Source organism: Tamandua tetradactyla, chromosome 1, assembly GCF_023851605.1.
Source record: "Tamandua tetradactyla isolate mTamTet1 chromosome 1, mTamTet1.pri, whole genome shotgun sequence".
NCBI lineage: Eukaryota > Metazoa > Chordata > Mammalia > Pilosa > Myrmecophagidae > Tamandua > Tamandua tetradactyla.
Window position 1 is genome coordinate 89,906,516 of NC_135327.1, and position 17,540 is coordinate 89,924,055.

General features: G+C 34.8%; 1 protein-coding gene across 3 annotated transcripts in view; it reads left to right on the forward strand.

Moving 5' to 3' along the window:
• The window catches only part of KBTBD2 (kelch repeat and BTB domain containing 2), a 30,685-nt gene that overhangs the window by 1,937 nt on the left and 11,208 nt on the right, over window positions 1-17,540 (forward strand). For 2 of the 3 annotated variants that reach the window (XR_013159318.1, XM_077120225.1), the window contains exons 2-3: window positions 11,232-11,735; window positions 16,908-17,073. Coding sequence is in view for 2 of the 3 variants with exons in the window: in XM_077120225.1 (XP_076976340.1) it covers window positions 11,566-11,735; window positions 16,908-17,073 (336 nt within the window). In the remaining variant the exon portion in view is untranslated. Of the gene's footprint in view, window positions 1-11,231; window positions 11,736-14,536; window positions 14,668-16,907; window positions 17,074-17,540 lie in introns of those variants that run through there. The other variant, XM_077120240.1, reaches the window with a different exon arrangement.

Here is a 17,540-nt window from a genome sequence, read left to right on the forward strand (position 1 = left end):
CACTTCTTCCTCCATGATTTTCTTTCTCCTGACCGATGGAAATAAAGAGCTATTTCATAAATCCAAACCTTGAACATTAAATGCTTATGGTGGGTGATAAATTTGGTAGAAACCTAAATTGCAGCTTTAGTAGCCAAAAGTAACCTTGGTTTTTCGGGGACTACAAATTTATTTAGATACGTGCTTTGTTTTGTTTTGTTTGCCCACGTCCTAAGACAAGTGGGAGGGAGGATTGTTCCTGCTCCCGCAAAATATATTAATAAAAATTTTAGACGCCTTCATTACATCTGAAACTTATTTTGTGGTGTTTGAATAGACCAGGTAATATTAAAATAGCTCAGACTATTAGACTATTAATTCTTCACCTTTTTCCCCTACCCCACTCCCATACCTTTGACCAATAATAGCATGTAGTAGCTTTGAAGAATAGGCAGGGGATTCTAAGATGTATTCCTTAGTTTATCTTATTTTATATATGTATATATATATATATCTTTTTTTTAGAAACTCCCGTAGTCATAATTATTACTAAGTGACTATGCCCTTGATAATCTTATGAGTATGTTTGAGAATCTGGGAATGTTTTCTATTACTATTTTAACTACGGTAGTAATAGAACAACAAATCGTTGACTTGGTAAGAAATGAAGTCCCAGGAAAATAAAGTTAGGGTGAATTTTGCATTACCCGGCCTTTCTTCAGCTTTAAATTAGTGTGCAGAGCTGAAGGAAAAAAAAGTGTTACCCAAGTTAAAAGGATATACTACAGTGATATGATTATTCTGTCACAGATGATGTCTCCTTTATGGTCTTGTTTAAATTTTTAAAAGTGAGATAATGTATTAATCAATGTACAGAAGGTTATGCTTGTAACTTGAATTTACTTTGAATACGGAGCATGCTTCTGATGGAGCCACATAGTCTTTCCAAGTACAATTTAGAAAAAGGAACATGGGGGAATAGACCAAAGCCCTGAATATGATTAGAGTAGGGGCACTTTACTAAAATTTATCAAACTTGATATCCTCAAAAGAGAAGATGTTTGTGTTTTTTTAATTGCTGTTTGTCACAATTCTGCTTGAGTAATAGCATTTCACAAACAATCTAAAAACCAAATATATTCTTTTCTAAACATCCCGACTGTTAGGGTTGTTTTGATAACTAGGAAGCAAACTCTTTCTGGCCGTAATATTTTGTTCTTCCTGAGGAGAGTGCTGTCTCCTCATTAGAAATGAAGAAAGGCTTATTTTATAAGTAGTGCCTTCCTGGCTCTCATTTCGTTTTTCTGCACTTACATCAGCCTTCTCAAGATTAGTCTCTGTTGAGCTAGTTTGTTACATGATTTGTATCACCAAACTATTATCCAAGAACTTTGAATGAATTTCTCTATCTAAAACAACATTCACCCAGAATAAAAAGAGATCTGTGTTTGGAGTGCTGAGACCATGTAATTGGTACCCCTAGACCTCGTATAGGTATGGGAAGGTACTACAAAAACTTGACCTTGAGTGCATTAATAAAAATAATTGCAAATGTTTGCGTTAGACACTGTTCTAAGCCTTTTTTGAAACTCATTTAATCTTTAATCTGTTGAGAAGAGTTCTTTTATTTTGGCCTGGGCAGGCTCTGGGAATTGAACCCGGGTCTCTGCCATGGCAGGTAAGAATTCTGTCACTGAGCCACCCTTGCACCAAGAGTTCTTTTTTATCCTCATTTTACAGATGAGGAACCTGAGGCACAGAGAATCATATAGGCTCCGAACCCAACCAGTTTAGTTCCGCAGTCCATGCTCTTAAATTTTTTGGCAATACTTGACTTCCAAAATGCTTTGAATCCTTTCCGACAGAAGTTTTCAATCTTCGGTATTAACATTTTTAGCATTGTAAGATGTAGCACGTCTTAAATTTGTAAAACATACTTGAAAGTGTTTCCTACAGATGAATTACCTGTAACCCACTGCCTTTCCTTGATAAAGACTTATCACTGTTTCCTCCCTAACATGTAATGTCTCTGCAGGCTTTTTGAAACTTCTTCCCCATTCTGTTTTTTTTTTTTTTTTTTTTCCTTCATTTTCCATACACAGCTCACTTAATTGGTTACCAGTTTCATTTTCCTTTCAAAAGTTACTTAATCCTTTATTCTTTCCTTGATCCTCCAAATCTTGTAGGTTCAGGTTGGGAAAGTTTGCTTTGCTTCTGTCTGTTTCTATAGCTACTGGGTGGAGAGGCACTGCAAATGACACACCTTTGAGAATGGAAACAAAGTTTTGAAGTAAAATTAGATATTTCCCCCTCCCCCCCACAAACAAACATACACTGCCATCAACCTTTGAAACCTTTAAAAGTTTTGGGAATTATTTTTTAAGATCACAATGAGAATTTCCACCTATTTTATACCTTTCTCTAATTAATCTTGTCTCCTAATCCTTTCACTAACAATATTCAGAATCTATAAAACAAACCAAAATTCATTCTTTAACTGTGAATACTTCAGTACTATTTACTTTCTGTAAGTTTCTTTGCATATGTCCTTTCAGGCGTGTTTTTACTTTTGCAGCCTGAAGTAAATACTTTTTGTACTATTTCATAGGAAAGTGAATTGAGGATTTCAGACTAATTTAAATCTCTGGAATACAAATAATTTGGAAGTTGGACTTTCTGCATTTCTTATTTCAGGATAAAATAGAAAAAATAAAGTTAGGCAACTTTATAGTCACACTGATCATTTAAAAGAGGAAACCTGTTGAAATAATTTTCTATAAGATGTTTCAGAATTTTAAGTAGAATTATATGTGTTCCTATGGATTACTGAATGCTTTAATCCTGATGATCATTTAATAACAATGTTTCAAACTTTTTCTGTGAAATTAACTCAGTAGAACATTGGAGGCTTGGGTGTGCTAGAGAAAAATGTTTTAGAAACACAATTTTTCTCTTCTTTTTTCCTAATTCATTGCAGTTAATTTATACATTTCTACCTTTACAGCTTTTGATTTTGACCTTTAATCTGCAGAAAGTCACTCATTAGAGAGTAGAAGACAGCATTCTTAATACCTTATTCATTTATGTGTAGCGTTCTAACCTTTGCTGTTACTCGTTTGCTGTGTCATGAAGCAGACCAATCAAAAACTTTGAATTGAGCTCAGAATTTAGAAAAAGTTCTAAGGATTAAAAATATCTAAAATTTTTATGTTGAGAACACTACATTCTATGTGGTTCTGAATTCCGTTATGTCATGTTTGCATGACCTCCATTTCATTCTTATATTAGTTGGCCTTTTTCACTGTTTAATATGTTCTCATGACCACCTTTAAAATATTGGACTTTCCTGTTAATCTTGAGCGCCTGGTACTAGGAACTGTGGCATATAGCAGTGATTTCCCAAACTCTAGCTTTTGATCCATCTAATGAATTAATGCGTCCATTATTATGTCTTTATATAAACATTGTCTTGTATACATCTTCCATTTTTCAAATATATGTAGATATTATAGTTGATAAAATAGAAAATATGTGGTTTTGAGTCTGTACTATCTTTTTCTGATTATGGATCTTTTCAATAGATATCTTGGGGTTTTTTATTTTATTTTATTTTAATAAAGGGTACTCACATGGGTATCTAAACTAAATGCTCCCTAATCTTTAGGTAAAACCTACATGGGGTTTTTTTTTTTTTTTTTTTTTTTTAAATACCAAAAAACACCAAATGCAAACATTCTTAACTTTTGATCACTCCATTCTACATATATAATCAGTAATTCACAATATCACATAGTCGCATATTCATCATCATGATCATTTCTTGGAACATTGACATCAATTCAGAAAAAGAAATAAAAAGAAAACAGAAAAAAATTATACATACCATACCCCTTCCCCCTCCCTTTCATTGATCACTAGCATTTCAAACTAAATTTATTTTCCATTTGTTCCCCCTATTATTTATTTTTATTCCATGTGTTCTACTCATCTGTTGACAAGGTAGATAAAAGGAGCATCAGACACAAGGTTTTCACAATCACACAGTCACATTGTGAAAGCTATATCATTATACAGTCATCATCAAGAAACAAGGCTATTGGAACACAGTTCTGCATTTTTAGGCAGTTCCCTCCAGCCTCTCCATTACATGTTGACTAACAAGGTGGTATCTGCTTAATGCGTAAGAATAACCTCCATGATAAACTCTTGACTCTGTTTGGAATCTCTCAGTCATTGACAATTTATTTTGTCTCATTTCACTCTTCCCACTTTTGGTTGAGAAGGTTTTCTCAATCCCTTGATGCTAAGTCTCAGCTCATTCTAGGGTTTTCTCAATCCCTTGATGCTGAGTCTCAGCTCATTCTAGGATTTCTGTCCCACATTGCCAGGAGTCATGTCCCACATTGACAGGGGGAGGGCGTTGAGATTGCTTGTTGTGTTGGCTGGAGAGAGAAGCCACATCTGAGCAACAAAAGAGGTTCTCTTGGGGGTGACTCTTAGGCCTAATTTTAAGTAGGCTTGACCTATCCTTTGTGGGGTTAAGTTTCATATGAACAAACCCCAAGACTGGGGGCTCAGCCTTTAGCTTTGGTTGTCCACACTGCTTATGAGAATATCAAGAATTCAATGTGGGGAAGTTGAATTTTCTCCCTTTCTCACCATTCCCTGAAGGGGACTTTGCAATTACTTTTTTATTCACTGTTCAAATCACTCTGGGATTTATCGGGGCATCACTCTGGACAAACCCACAAAATCTCATGTCCTACTCAGGCTCCATGTGCTTATAAACCTACATATTTTTATACCAAACTACATGTTACCCAATCTTTAGATAAAAGATCTAAACTACATGTTAACCAAATGTTTCATTAAAAATAAAAATGTTTGACAAGTCCACTGAACCAGCAGTAGTTGAGAAAAACAGTTGTATGATTAGGGAAGAAATATTAAAGTATTTCAGGTGAGAAGATAAGGGGTATGTATACAGGTTAGAGTAACAAAAATTATATTTAATCCAACTATCAAGAACCTAAGGTTCTTTTTCATTGCTTCTGAGTATGGCCTGAAGGAAAAGCATTATTCTTCTAGCAAAAACAACTTGAGGTATATGTTTCAATCACTGATTCTTAATATTTGGTCAAGAAGCAGTCTCTAAAGCAGGGGAGATTATATGCTGCCTGCCGCCTGTTTTTGTAAATAAGGTTTTATTGGAACACAGTCATATGTATTTATGTATCATCTATGGCTGCTTTTAGGCTACAGCAACAAAATTGAGTAATTGGGACATTGACCTTTTGATCTCCAAAGCCTAAAATATTTACTATCGGATTCTTTATGGAAAAAGTTTGCTGACCTCTGATTTAGGGTGGTCATGGGAAACATGAGAAATTGTCTGTGTAGTCAGAAGAGAGAGTTATAAAGTTTATTTTTTAAAAAACAGGTGATCATTGCATATTTTAATAAAACTCAGAAGGTTTAAATACATCTTCAGTAAGTTTTTCTTAACTCTCCAGTGTGAATCAGTGTTAGTAGTGAGACTCTCTGCCTTTTGATCCATATTAATATGACAAAGATTAAAATTTCTTGAACCCAAGTCTCTGTGAAAAGTTTGGAAACAAATGATCAAGATGGCTAAATTTCAAGAAAATTGCTCATTTTATGCCCAGCTTGCTTCTCCTTTTTTTCTGATCTCGTTTGGCTTTTGAGCTTGTGTGCAATTATTTGTTTTAAAAATACCATTAGGGAAACAAAGCAAGGAAACACCATTAGGGTATTTTTTTTTTTTTTTTTTTTTTTTTTTTTAAGAGAGAGGGAGGAAAGGAAGGAAAGACAGAGAAGGAAGGAAGGATGGAAGGGAGGAAGAAAGGGAAACATTTTTTTAAACATTTTCTTGTTTTATTATATTTTGTTTGTTTGTTTGTTCTTTACATGGGCTGGGGCCGGGAATCGAACCGGGGTCCTCCGGCACGGCAGGCAAGCACTCTTGCCCGCTGAGCCACCGCGGCCCGCCCCATTAGGGTATTTTTAAATGATAGTCATAGTTTTGGTTGAGAATCTTAATTAAGAGTAAATGCACTGGTGTTTTTGGGACCTGTTTACTAATGCATTTCTTTCTTTCACTTTTTTATTTTGAAATACTTTCAAACTTATAAATAATACAAAGCTCATACGGAGAACTCCCAACATACCCCTACTCTCTCAGATACCCATATCCATGAATTTTAACGTTTTGCCATATTTGTTATTTCCTTCCTCCGTCCCTCCCGTCCTTACCTACCTACCTATTTACTTACCTGTCTTCTGAACACTGATTGTAGGTGGTTTTTTTATTTTCGCATTGCTAAAGCAAATGCCTTGCAATAGGCTGGCTTAAAGAACTGAAATTTATTAGCCTATGTTTCAAGGCTAGGAGAACTCCAAATCAAGTCATCATCAAAATGTAGTTATCCACTTTAAAAAATTGAACATTGATATAAGGCTTACAGTCTATATTCCAGATTTTCCATATGTCCCAATAATGTCAGTTCGAGAATTTTTCCTCTTTTAGATCCTGTCCAAGATTACATATTGCATTTAATTGTCTTTGTGTCTCAGTTGATCTTTTTTTTGTGTGTGTGAGAACTTATATATAGTTTAAACTTTCCCATCTCAACCACTCCCAAGCATACCATTCAATAGGATTGATCACATTCACAATGTTGCAGTACGCTTACCACTTTCTATTAGTAAAAGTTTTCCATCTCTCCCAAAACCCTGTTCTCAATTATACATTCATTCCCCATTTCTTCTACCCACATCCCATCTGTATCAATCTTGTTTACTTTGATATCAACTTAACTTCAATAGTGTATACAAACTATGAACCTATTCTTTTCTGTCTCCCATCTTTATATAGTTTTTATCACAAACTACTTGTTTATACATGGAGTCCAAAACCATAGCTGTATCATGCATTTGCTTTTTAGATCCTATAGGAAGTAAAAGTGGAATTACAAACAAAAAATACAGTACTGCTGGCATTTATAATTACCCTTGCTGTTACTCTTTCCAGAGATCTTTATTTCTTCATGTGGCTTCATGAAGTCTATTTTCTGTTGTCCTTTCCTTTCAACCTTCAGAACTCTTATCTAGCATCTCTTGTGGGGCAGGTCTAATGGAGATAAACTGAGCTTTTGTTTTTTTGAGAATTTCTCAGACTCTCCCTAATTTTTGAAAAGTAATTCTTTTGGGTATAGAATTCTGGTAGGCAGATTTTTGCTTTTAGTCCCTTAAACAATGTCTTCCAATTGTCTTCTTGCCTTGGTTTTTTATAAGAATCAGCATTTACTCATAAGGCTCCTTTATACTTGACAGTTTGCTTCTCTCTTGTAGCTTTCAGAATTCTCTGTCTTTGATTATAACATGTCACAGTATGGGTCTGTTTGGGTTGATCCTTTTTGGAGTTTGTTGAGCATATTGAATGTGTATATTCATGTGTTTTGTTAAATTTGGGAGGCTTTAGCCATTATATCCTTGCCCGTTTTTTACTTTCTTCTCCTTCTGGAACTCCTACAGCGTGTGATGGTATTCCACAGGTTCCTCAGACTGATAATTTCAATCATCTTACCTTCAGGGTTCACTGATTATTTGTCCGCTCCAATCTGCTGTAATTTTTAAGTTCTGTTACTGTCGTTTTCAGCACTATTTGGTTCTTGTTCATAATTTCCATCTCTCTGTTGGTAAACTCTTTGTATTCATCTGTCATTTTCCTGATTTCTTTTAGTTCCTTGTCTGTGTTTGTCTTTAGCTCATGTTTAGGCCCATTTTTGAAAAGTCTTTGTGTCTGGTATGTCCCAGGTCTGGTCCTCCTTGTTGATGATTTCTGATGCTGTAATATTCTCCATTGCCTGGGCCATTGCTTCCTGTTTGTTTGTATGTTTTATAATCTTTTGTTGAAATTTGGACATTTTGATATTTTATTGTGATATCCCTGGAATTTAGACTCTGAGTCATCTGTTCCTTAACCTTGTATCCAGCTAATATTATGATAAAACTTCCCTTGAATTCCAGGAGCTAACAAAAAAAAAAAAGGAGGAAGAAAAGGAAACACCTTTCCCAGTCTTTGAAGATAGACCCACTTCAAGTGCTCTCCCTCAGGACTTTTCCAAACAATGAGTTTAGAGAATAGCTCCAGGTGACCACGGTTTAGGGGCCTCCCTGATCCTTTCTGGTTTTGTGTCTTGTTTTGGTCATGTGTGTGGCGCTCTGATAATTTCCCTGTTCAAATACCTGTCTTCTCTAGGAAACTGTTTTCTTGTGGTCCCAGCCACTGCATTGTATGTCCCAGAACAGCAGTCCTTTAGGCTGCTATGGCTTGGCTGCTGTCCCCCAGAATTCTGAAGGAAATCTGTTGAGTTGCCTTATACATGAAGGGCAAGGTTTGGAATGGTGAACCTGTGACAAGACAAGCACCTGGTTCAGTTCCTTAAACCACCACTGGAGAGAGTGGGCCCAGACATACATGCTCTCAATAATGTGTACGAGGGTTACCCTGTTTGATTTGAAACTGGGACTAGGGAACTGGTGCTAGGAGCATTAGCTGTCTCTGGACCATGCTGGTGAGGGGATGAGGGAGAGGCCACCAGAGAACAATGAGATCCTGTGGCTTTTAAGTTCGCTTTTGTTGATTCAGCACTCTCCCTGTTTTTTTGCGAGCCTTTAACTGATTTCTGGAGCTTTCAGAAAGATATTTCTGTGAGTTCTTTTTGGTTATTCAAATCTTGGGGAGCGATGGAGCTATGAAGCTTCTCTGGCCATCCTGGTTCAGGCAGGAACAGGAATCCAGTGCGTGCATTTCTTTTCTTTTTTTTCTCTTTTTCTTTTTTTTAGAAAATTGCAAATAAAAAGTTTAATTTCAGAAACTGAATTCATCACTTACAGATACACTAAAACAATCAGTGCAAATTTAGATTAAGCATAGGGGATTAAGCATAGCATTTAATAAAATGAGAACTTTTCTAAAAAAATCATAGGCAAATGAGTGACCTATTTCACCCAGAATATTTAATTGGCTTGAATTGGGAAAATGAGTCCTTTTGTAGGTGTGAAAGTAGAACTTTGAAGACATTTTGTAAAAAGAATCTGATGACGGACACTTCATTCTGACAGTGCACACATTTCTGTAAGAGAAATTTCTAGAAGTAAAATTGAGCACTTAAAGGGTAGTGAACATTTACAGTATTAAATTTTATGTTTTCTGTGATACCCTATTTGTAATTCTGAAATTTAAAAAAACCCTAAAAATATGTTTGTTTGGAAAATTTGACTTTTGGAAAAGTCATTGTCAGCAAAACCTGACCGGAAGCTATATGAGGCTAATAGTCTATTTTCACACTATTCATAGTTCCCACAGCAAAGATAATAAGGAATTCCATTATGGAGTGCTGCCCCAGAGCCCTTGATTGTTTTGTAATATACTGTACATGCACCACATAACCTCTGTAAAATCTGAAAAGTTCTAAATTCTAGAATATAACTTGTCCCGAGAGTTTGAAATGAGGCATCGTGGGCATGTTTAAGCTTAAAACCTGTTAAGAATGCTTGTTTTCCCACACTCTTAGTAACACTGGGCTTTACTGCGTTACGTAAACGTAGCCAGTGATTTTAGTATCCTTAGGTATTATTAGCCTTAGAGATTGCAGTACTAGAACTTAGATTTCTTTCTTGGTGGAAGAGCAAAATCATTACCTTAACTGACCCAAAGTCTCACTTTGTCTTTGCACCTGTTTTAGTTACTTCTCTATAGTTAACTTGGCTGGACAGTTGAAGTCTATATTAAATTAGCAGTTTATGTAATAGTATAGTTTGGCAGGAAGTACAGTGTGAGCTTCTCCTTGACAGTAGTGGGTGATATTTTGTGAGGAAAAATATTGATTCCATGATGGTCATATTGATAGGTTTCATGTTCAGAGCACTTGATTTTCTGATTGTAAAAACTAAGAATTGCGTAATTAGTTAAGAGGTAATAATTAACATAGCTAGTATATTTATAACATTTTATTTGGGTTTTCCCCTCTCTTTTCCTAATTTGTAATTCCTTTTCCATATATATATTTTTCTGTGCCATATGTTTTAAATCCTGATTTCCAAATAGCAGTTTAAAGTTAAACTTTAATTTGGAATTTCTTTTCCAAAATTTGGCATTTCTTTTGAATTTATGCAGTACATCTAAAATGACTAAAACTTAGATTTTTTTCCTTGTGGTCAGTCAGTTCCAACATTATTTGTTGGAATAAGCCTTTCTTCCTGTGAATGCCATGTTTATCTTATATCAATATCTTAGGTATACTTGGGTTTATTGTAGCTGTGTAATATATTTTAATATTTGATAGTCATCAGGAAAATGCCCCATCCCTCCAAATGTCTTTGCAACTTTTCTGCATTCATCTGGATGAATTCCTGCAAATGGGATTTGATAGGATTTGCATTTGGTTTCTATATTAATTTGGAGAACATTTGCTTAGTTTGGAGTTTTCTCATATGGGATCACGTGTTTTTCCTTCTACGTTTTATGTTTTTTCAATAAAACTTTTTATTTATAAAGATTTCTAGGATGGAACTACTGTAAAAAGAGATAGGTACTTTATAGGGTTGAACTGCAAATTAAACAAAATAGAGCTTATATTTTGGAAATAAATAACTTGAATGTATTTAAGCTAAAGGTTAAGTAATATTGCTAAATATGAAGACTGAATATATTTGGAATATAAAAAAAAATGAGACCCTACATGAGAGAAGGATTTTTTCCCCTTAAGTTGTGGTCATGTGTTGCTACTAAACAAATAGCTTAGGAGATATGGCTTTGTTGGTTACAAACTTTTTGGGGGGGGGGGCTGGGGTGGCATGGGCAGGCTCTGGGAATCAAACTGGGTGGGTCTTCTGCATGGCAGGCGAGAATTCTACCACTGAACCACCGTTGCCTGCCCAAACTCTTACTTTTAAAGAGCTTTTTAAATGTATGCTTGTGTTCATTATTTTCTTGGATGTTTTTATTTTTTATAGAAAGCAGTTACCTTAAAATTACAAATGTTAACTTTGTGCAGTTTTTTTAATTTTTGTTTTTAACGTAGGAGACTTTGATAATATTTATTTTTTCAAGTTTGATTTTTATGGTAATGTCGAAAGTTGAACTTCAAATAGATATATGTTACAGTTAAGACTTTTCTGAAAATGTACCAACCTAGAGATTTTAACAGAACTTTTTTCCTTTTTAGTTATTTCGGAGGATCCACTGAACATACGATGTTGCTACACAATCTACCTCGAGTCTTACTCTATTTCACTCATGAGCTGCACTATTGCAAATTTGAGCAAGATGTCTGCAGACTGTGTTGAAAAACTCTGAAGAACCTAATTAACGTGGCATGACCTAGGATTGCTTCTAAGTCTGTAACAAGATACTTTTCATTAGTATGAATGTGTCAATCTTGCTTATGAATGATAACAGGACCTAGAGTTTCTCCTTTATTTCTGAAGCATTCACTTGACCTTCAATCAGTACGACTGACTTTTTAAATCTGTTCCAAAAGATATTAATGGAATGCAGTCATGTCCACTCAAGACGAGAGGCAGATCAATACTGAATATGCTGTGTCCTTGTTAGAACAGTTAAAACTGTTTTATGAACAGCAGTTGTTTACTGACATAGTGTTAATTGTTGAGGGCACTGAATTCCCTTGTCATAAGATGGTCCTTGCAACATGTAGCTCTTATTTCAGGTAAGTGCTTTAATCTTGATTAGTTTGTAAGTGTAAAATATCAATGCTTTAATAGGAGTCTTCAGAAATGTATATTTAAATTAAATCTCTAATGTTTTGCTTAAATTTTCTATTCAGATAATATAGTGCTTGCCACATCATTTCCTTGCGTCTATTAGGAAGAGATGAATGAAGTTTATTACAGAGATTTAAATACAAGAAATTCATTGAAATTAATGCAGATAACATCTTAATGTTAGGAAGGCAGAAAGATTGAGAATACTGTTTTCCCATTGAAAAGGAAAGAAAAATTTACTCTTGAGGTTTTAAAATGCTACATTTAGAAAGCAAGGGTCCTTATTTATAAACTTGAGTATTAATTTTTAGAGAGTAATTGGTGATATTTAGATCTGTTGAGGACTTTTCTTTTTCAAAGATGTATTTCCTTTTTTTCCTACCTCTTGGTTAATGTTGTTTGTGATATCTTTTTAGAGTTGTCAGCCTCTACTAGCTATAGATATTTAATAATTAGTAGTGTTGTTCTCAATGCTTTAGAACATAGAATTTGATTTAGGTATTTATTGTTTGCTAATTACTGATAAGTATAGTTCAACTTTACATTTCTATAGTCTTTTGCAACTTGTTTTTATCTTTTTAAAGTAAGTGTCCATTTAAGTTGCATGCTATTTCCAAAGCATAGAAATTCCTTTATTTGTTCTGTCCTTATGTTGAATTTTTACATAATATTTGGAATGGGGAGGATAAATAAGATGAATTTGATGTGTATCAGTATATTCCTACTACAGATATCAGTAGCTTTAAGCCTAAGCCAGTAAATGGTGGTTAGTTTCTGTGGCTCTTTAATGGCAGCTGTAGATAGGGAAGGTTTTATCTGACATTTTGGGCATAGAATCTTCACATTCCTCAGTGTATACATCTCATGATGATTACAAAAACTAATGGCATTTTCCTTTACTGTGCTTCAATTTTTATTTGAGGTTAAACAGTGGATATTTTATGCAGCTTCAAACACTGATGTTCTTGCTTATTTGCAAACACTGATTCCAACAGCTGGTTGATCATCAGACTCCTCTTGTATGCTTTTACAAATGAAGATTCTTGGATTTCAAACCCAGAAATTCTGATTCAGCAGATCTGGGCAAGGGAATCAGTATCTTTATATTTAAAAGCTTCCCAAATGATTTTGATGGTCAGTATTTGTTTTCAGATCCATTACAAGCTTAGCAGATGGTGTTAGAAATTCAAGGTTACACATTTCAGTCATTTTCTGGGCCCTAACTTCTCCTTTTTTAGTGGCCAGTAATTGTAAATTGATCACTCGTTATTGGAAAGAGCTTTATACCTTAGTTGTAGATTTTCAGATTGACATTTGTAGTCAAGAGTAGAATCTTACATGACAGTAACCGTAGCAATCATCTGATCTAACTTTTAAACCTGTACTGAAATTTTGTTACAGTATTGTCTGAATTGTCCCTCTTTGTACTCTTAGAGATAAGAGAAAAGCCTTTCAGTTGTCAGGAAGTAACACATAGGTTTATTTCGATGTCTTCCTATCCTTCTTCCTCATTAAGTTTATTTGCAATTGTATAGTCATGTAAATTCCCTATCTGTGAGATGACTATTTTTCTTTAACTGGTTTTGGGTTAATTTTTTTTCTGAAGTCCAGGGAACCTAATTTTTCATTATTTTTATATTCTGTTTGAAGACATTACAATCTTTTTCTCTTAAGGTTGCCTTTATTTCCTTATTACTAGCTTAGTTCCATGCTTTAACTTCTGTGGTCTTCTGAGAAAATATATTCTCCCTGAAATAAATTGTGTATTTATTAAATAGAAAGAATAATATATTTTGGGGTTAAAGTCCTCCATTATTAGAATCCTGTTTCTGAGCCAGTATCATAATCCACAAGAAGGAAACAACTGTATATAATTTTTCCTCTGGTCTGGGTAGATTACAGTATACTCTCACAAGAATAATTTTATCTTTTCCCAGCTGTTTCAACTAACATTCCATTTTCAACCTTGTAGATTTCAGTATCTTTACGTGGAATGCTACTATAGGTCTTTACTATTGGATTTTTTGCCTTTTGAACTAGATAGATTCTTTGTAGTCTGAGTTCTGGTTCCATCCTAAGAATCAATAGATACCTCTGAAATAGTAATTATTATTTCTTGATAGTATTTACAATTTGTTCACCCCCAACCTGAGAGAATTGAGAATTACTCGGCTGCTCTTCCTCTGTGGTACTTGAGTACTCACTGTTAAAATATTATGTAATTCAGAATTTGCTTTTTCTTAAAAATGCCAGTTTAAAACTTTTGTGACCAAGTTGGCTAGGCTTCTTTTGATCGTCAGGAAGTACAGTTCCTTTACAAAAGGTGTCATAAACCATAGTCTAGAAAAACCAATCTTTTTATTTTTATGGCTCTTTTCAGTTTATTGCATGAGGGAGTTAACACTAGTCCAAGTTAAAAGCAGACCCCAAATGGTTGCATTATACAAGCTGTGAGGTTTTTAAACTTGTGACAAGAGACAGAAGGGAAATTTTCTCCTTATTGCAAAGAATCCTCATTTAAGCTTCAGTGAGCCACGAGCACTTAAAACCCATGAACCTTCGGCTGGTCCTAGCTGAATTACTTCTCAATATTCTGGATTCTCAATTACAGTACCATTGCAGGAAAATTTCATCTTAAATACCTTCACTAGTTTCTTTTTATCGTAATCATCAGTGAGCCCCTGGACAGTGGTAAGGGTCTTCCTGCTGTTTCTATATTGAATTCTTATATGGATATAATCCTCAGCCCCAGCAGGACCGTCACCCTTACTTGCATCAGCAAAGGGGTCGAAAGAGTGAAGGTTCTGGATAGCGGACATACGATACAATTCCTTTTTCTCAGTGGAAACGGCCTGCGGAAGGCAGCAGCAGGAGAAGGTGGGCAGGGGGTATGGAACATCGGGAAGCGAGGGGGCTGAAGGGGAGGCTGCTGAGTCCTCGGTGGCTCAGTGACTGGGGCCCAATCTTGTTTTATACCATCTGTATTGTCAGCTGTTCCCTTGCCCTCCTCCATTTTCCAGTCACCACCTTCAGCAGATAATAGACTTAAAATTTTTACTCAGAGCTTTTATAGTTCTTTTTCACATATCTCTTGATTTCCTCCATTTTCCCATGTTAGATGAAAACTGTAGTAATAGCTATTTTTAAAGTTTCATATGGTTTCTTGCATTATGTTTTTCAAGGACACTTCCTAGTTCTCCATTATCTGATTGTGTTTATTTTATGGTTGTCCTTATTTCCTTCAGAAGGAAGTCATTTACATTCTGATTGACATTGTGCCATTCTTCCACTCCCTAAGTGCCTGAAATCTAGCTCTGCCCTCTAGTGAGCTATGCTGGAGTTTACCAGTGTCTGACTAATTGTTTTTGCAGTGTTTATTCCTCTTGACTTGCCAATTTTTCACACCCCTCCCCTTGCCTGAGTAGCATTGTACTGTTCTGGTGGTTCAAATTTCTCTGACAAATCTTTTTTCAACCGTGTGTCTTTGTTTTTTATTGTAATTGAACTTTATTTCATTTTGGTCATTGGTATTTGAGGTGGGCTTTCTTTTGATTTTTTAATTTCCCTCAGATAATTTATCCAGTTTTTAATATCAGTCAGTTTGCAGATGATTCACAGCCCATCGTATCAATGCTTGAGCTCCCTCCAGAGTTCTAGTAATATTATTTAACTGATTATTTCATTTGACTCAGCTGCCCTTACCTCATATATGTCCAGAATTTAAGTCATCTCTTCTAGGATTGACTTTTCTTCTTGACCTTGTGATTTTCTCCGAATGGTTAAGAATATTTTTTTCAGGAACTTAGAATGAAAATGAACAGGCAGCTTTGATTCTTCCCCTGTCTACTTCCTAATCTAACCCATTCTCTGAGGTCAGAAAATAACCAGGCTTTATTGGTTCTTTGTAATATTTTTTATATTCATTTTTGCCACCCTAGCTCAGATTCATCTTACCCCAGTCTAGATTATTGCAGTAGCTTCATAACCAGTTTTCCTATCTTTTACCTTTGCTTTTGAGGTCTTAACAGTGCAGAGTATTCATCCTAAGGTACATGTTTTTCATACTAAATCCATTCAGTATTCTCTACTTTGTATAGGAAAAAGCTCAGACTTCTTCATCTCATCTTAAAGGTTCTTTGTGATCTGCCACTCACCTTTGCTACATCGTTTTCCTGTATTCTGTATCAAACTTTATGCCCCTTGAACAAGCAGTTACAATGTTCTCCTCTGACTCACTATTTTATCAGATTTGAATGCCTTCTGCATTTCCTTGGCCTTGTATGCACAATCTAGTCATTGCTGGGATACTAACTACAGGCAGAAGCTAGAGTCTTTTCTTTCCTGGCCATGCAGTAATATTCTTTTCATTGCTTTTTCCTTTTTCGCCTTTATATTGGCATTCTACTTTGTATTCTCTACAGTGCCTACTGCCTTTCCCAGCATAGGTATCTATTTCTTCACAATAAGTTTTTAAGAAAATGTCCTGCATATTTTTTTTTAGGAAATCATCTTGAGTGAATGATTTTTTAAGCTCTTATTGAGATATAATTTAATACCATAGAATTCATCCATTTTAAGTGTACTATTAAATGAATTTTATTGTATTTATCGTGTTGTACACCTTTCTTCACTAAATTTAGAGGATTTCCATCACCTTGTGGCCATTTACAGCACTCCTCATTCTCTTCCTACAACCCTCCGTATCCATAGATTATCTGTCTCTGTATTTGCCCTTTTGGACATTTCATACAAATGGAACCTGAAAATATGTGATCATTTTTGGCTTCTTTAACTGAGCATAATATTTTTGAGGTTCATTTGTATTGTAGATGTGTCAATACTTAGTTCCTTTTTATTGCTGAAAGGTTATTCCGTTGTATGGATATGAGGAGTAAATGAATTTTGAGTTCACTGAGAATGGTGTTGTAGAGTAGTATGTTATATCTTTAGCACTGAATTGCACTTTTTTGTTTTCTCCCTCAAAAGTCTTGCTTATAAGTTGTCCATCAACAAATGCCTTTTTAAATAAGTATCCCATGATGTCTAGTTTTTCTTTTTAATGCTGCATTTTTTTTACACTAAATTCTAAAGTTTTGTTTTCCCCCTTTCTGTTGTAGGGCCATGTTCATGAGTGGTCTGAGTGAAAGCAAACAAACCCATGTACACTTGAGGAATGTTGATGCTGCCACCTTGCAGATAATAATAACTTATGCATACACGGGCAACTTGGCAATAAATGACAGCACTGTAGAACAACTTTATGAAACAGCTTGCTTCCTGCAGGTAAGCAGTCTTTTTCCTATTATGTACATGTATTATAATTTATTTTTTTTAGGGACATTGATTCATTAGTGATGTCCTATATCTATTTAATTTTTTTTATTGCAGATTTTAGAAGGTCAGAGTTTTCTTCTCTTTTTAAAACACATAAGTAAAAACAGGATTTAATCAGCCACTAAACTAGTTAACTTTCCTGATGGGAAATTCCATATTGGGCCTAATTTACCCAAGAATTTTGATTTCAAGTAGTAATTTTTACACAGTATTTATTGAATTTAAGTGCTTCATTTTTGTGTGTTAAAAGCCTAGATGTACTAATTTCTACTGTTACTTTTCACAGAAAATTTTAAGATTTTTAGGGAATTTATAGAATGTAAGTATTTATAATGGCCATGTGACCATATTGAGCTATTAAGAAGTAGTAAAACTAAACTAAAACAAAAAGTGATGATTGATATGATAAACTATTT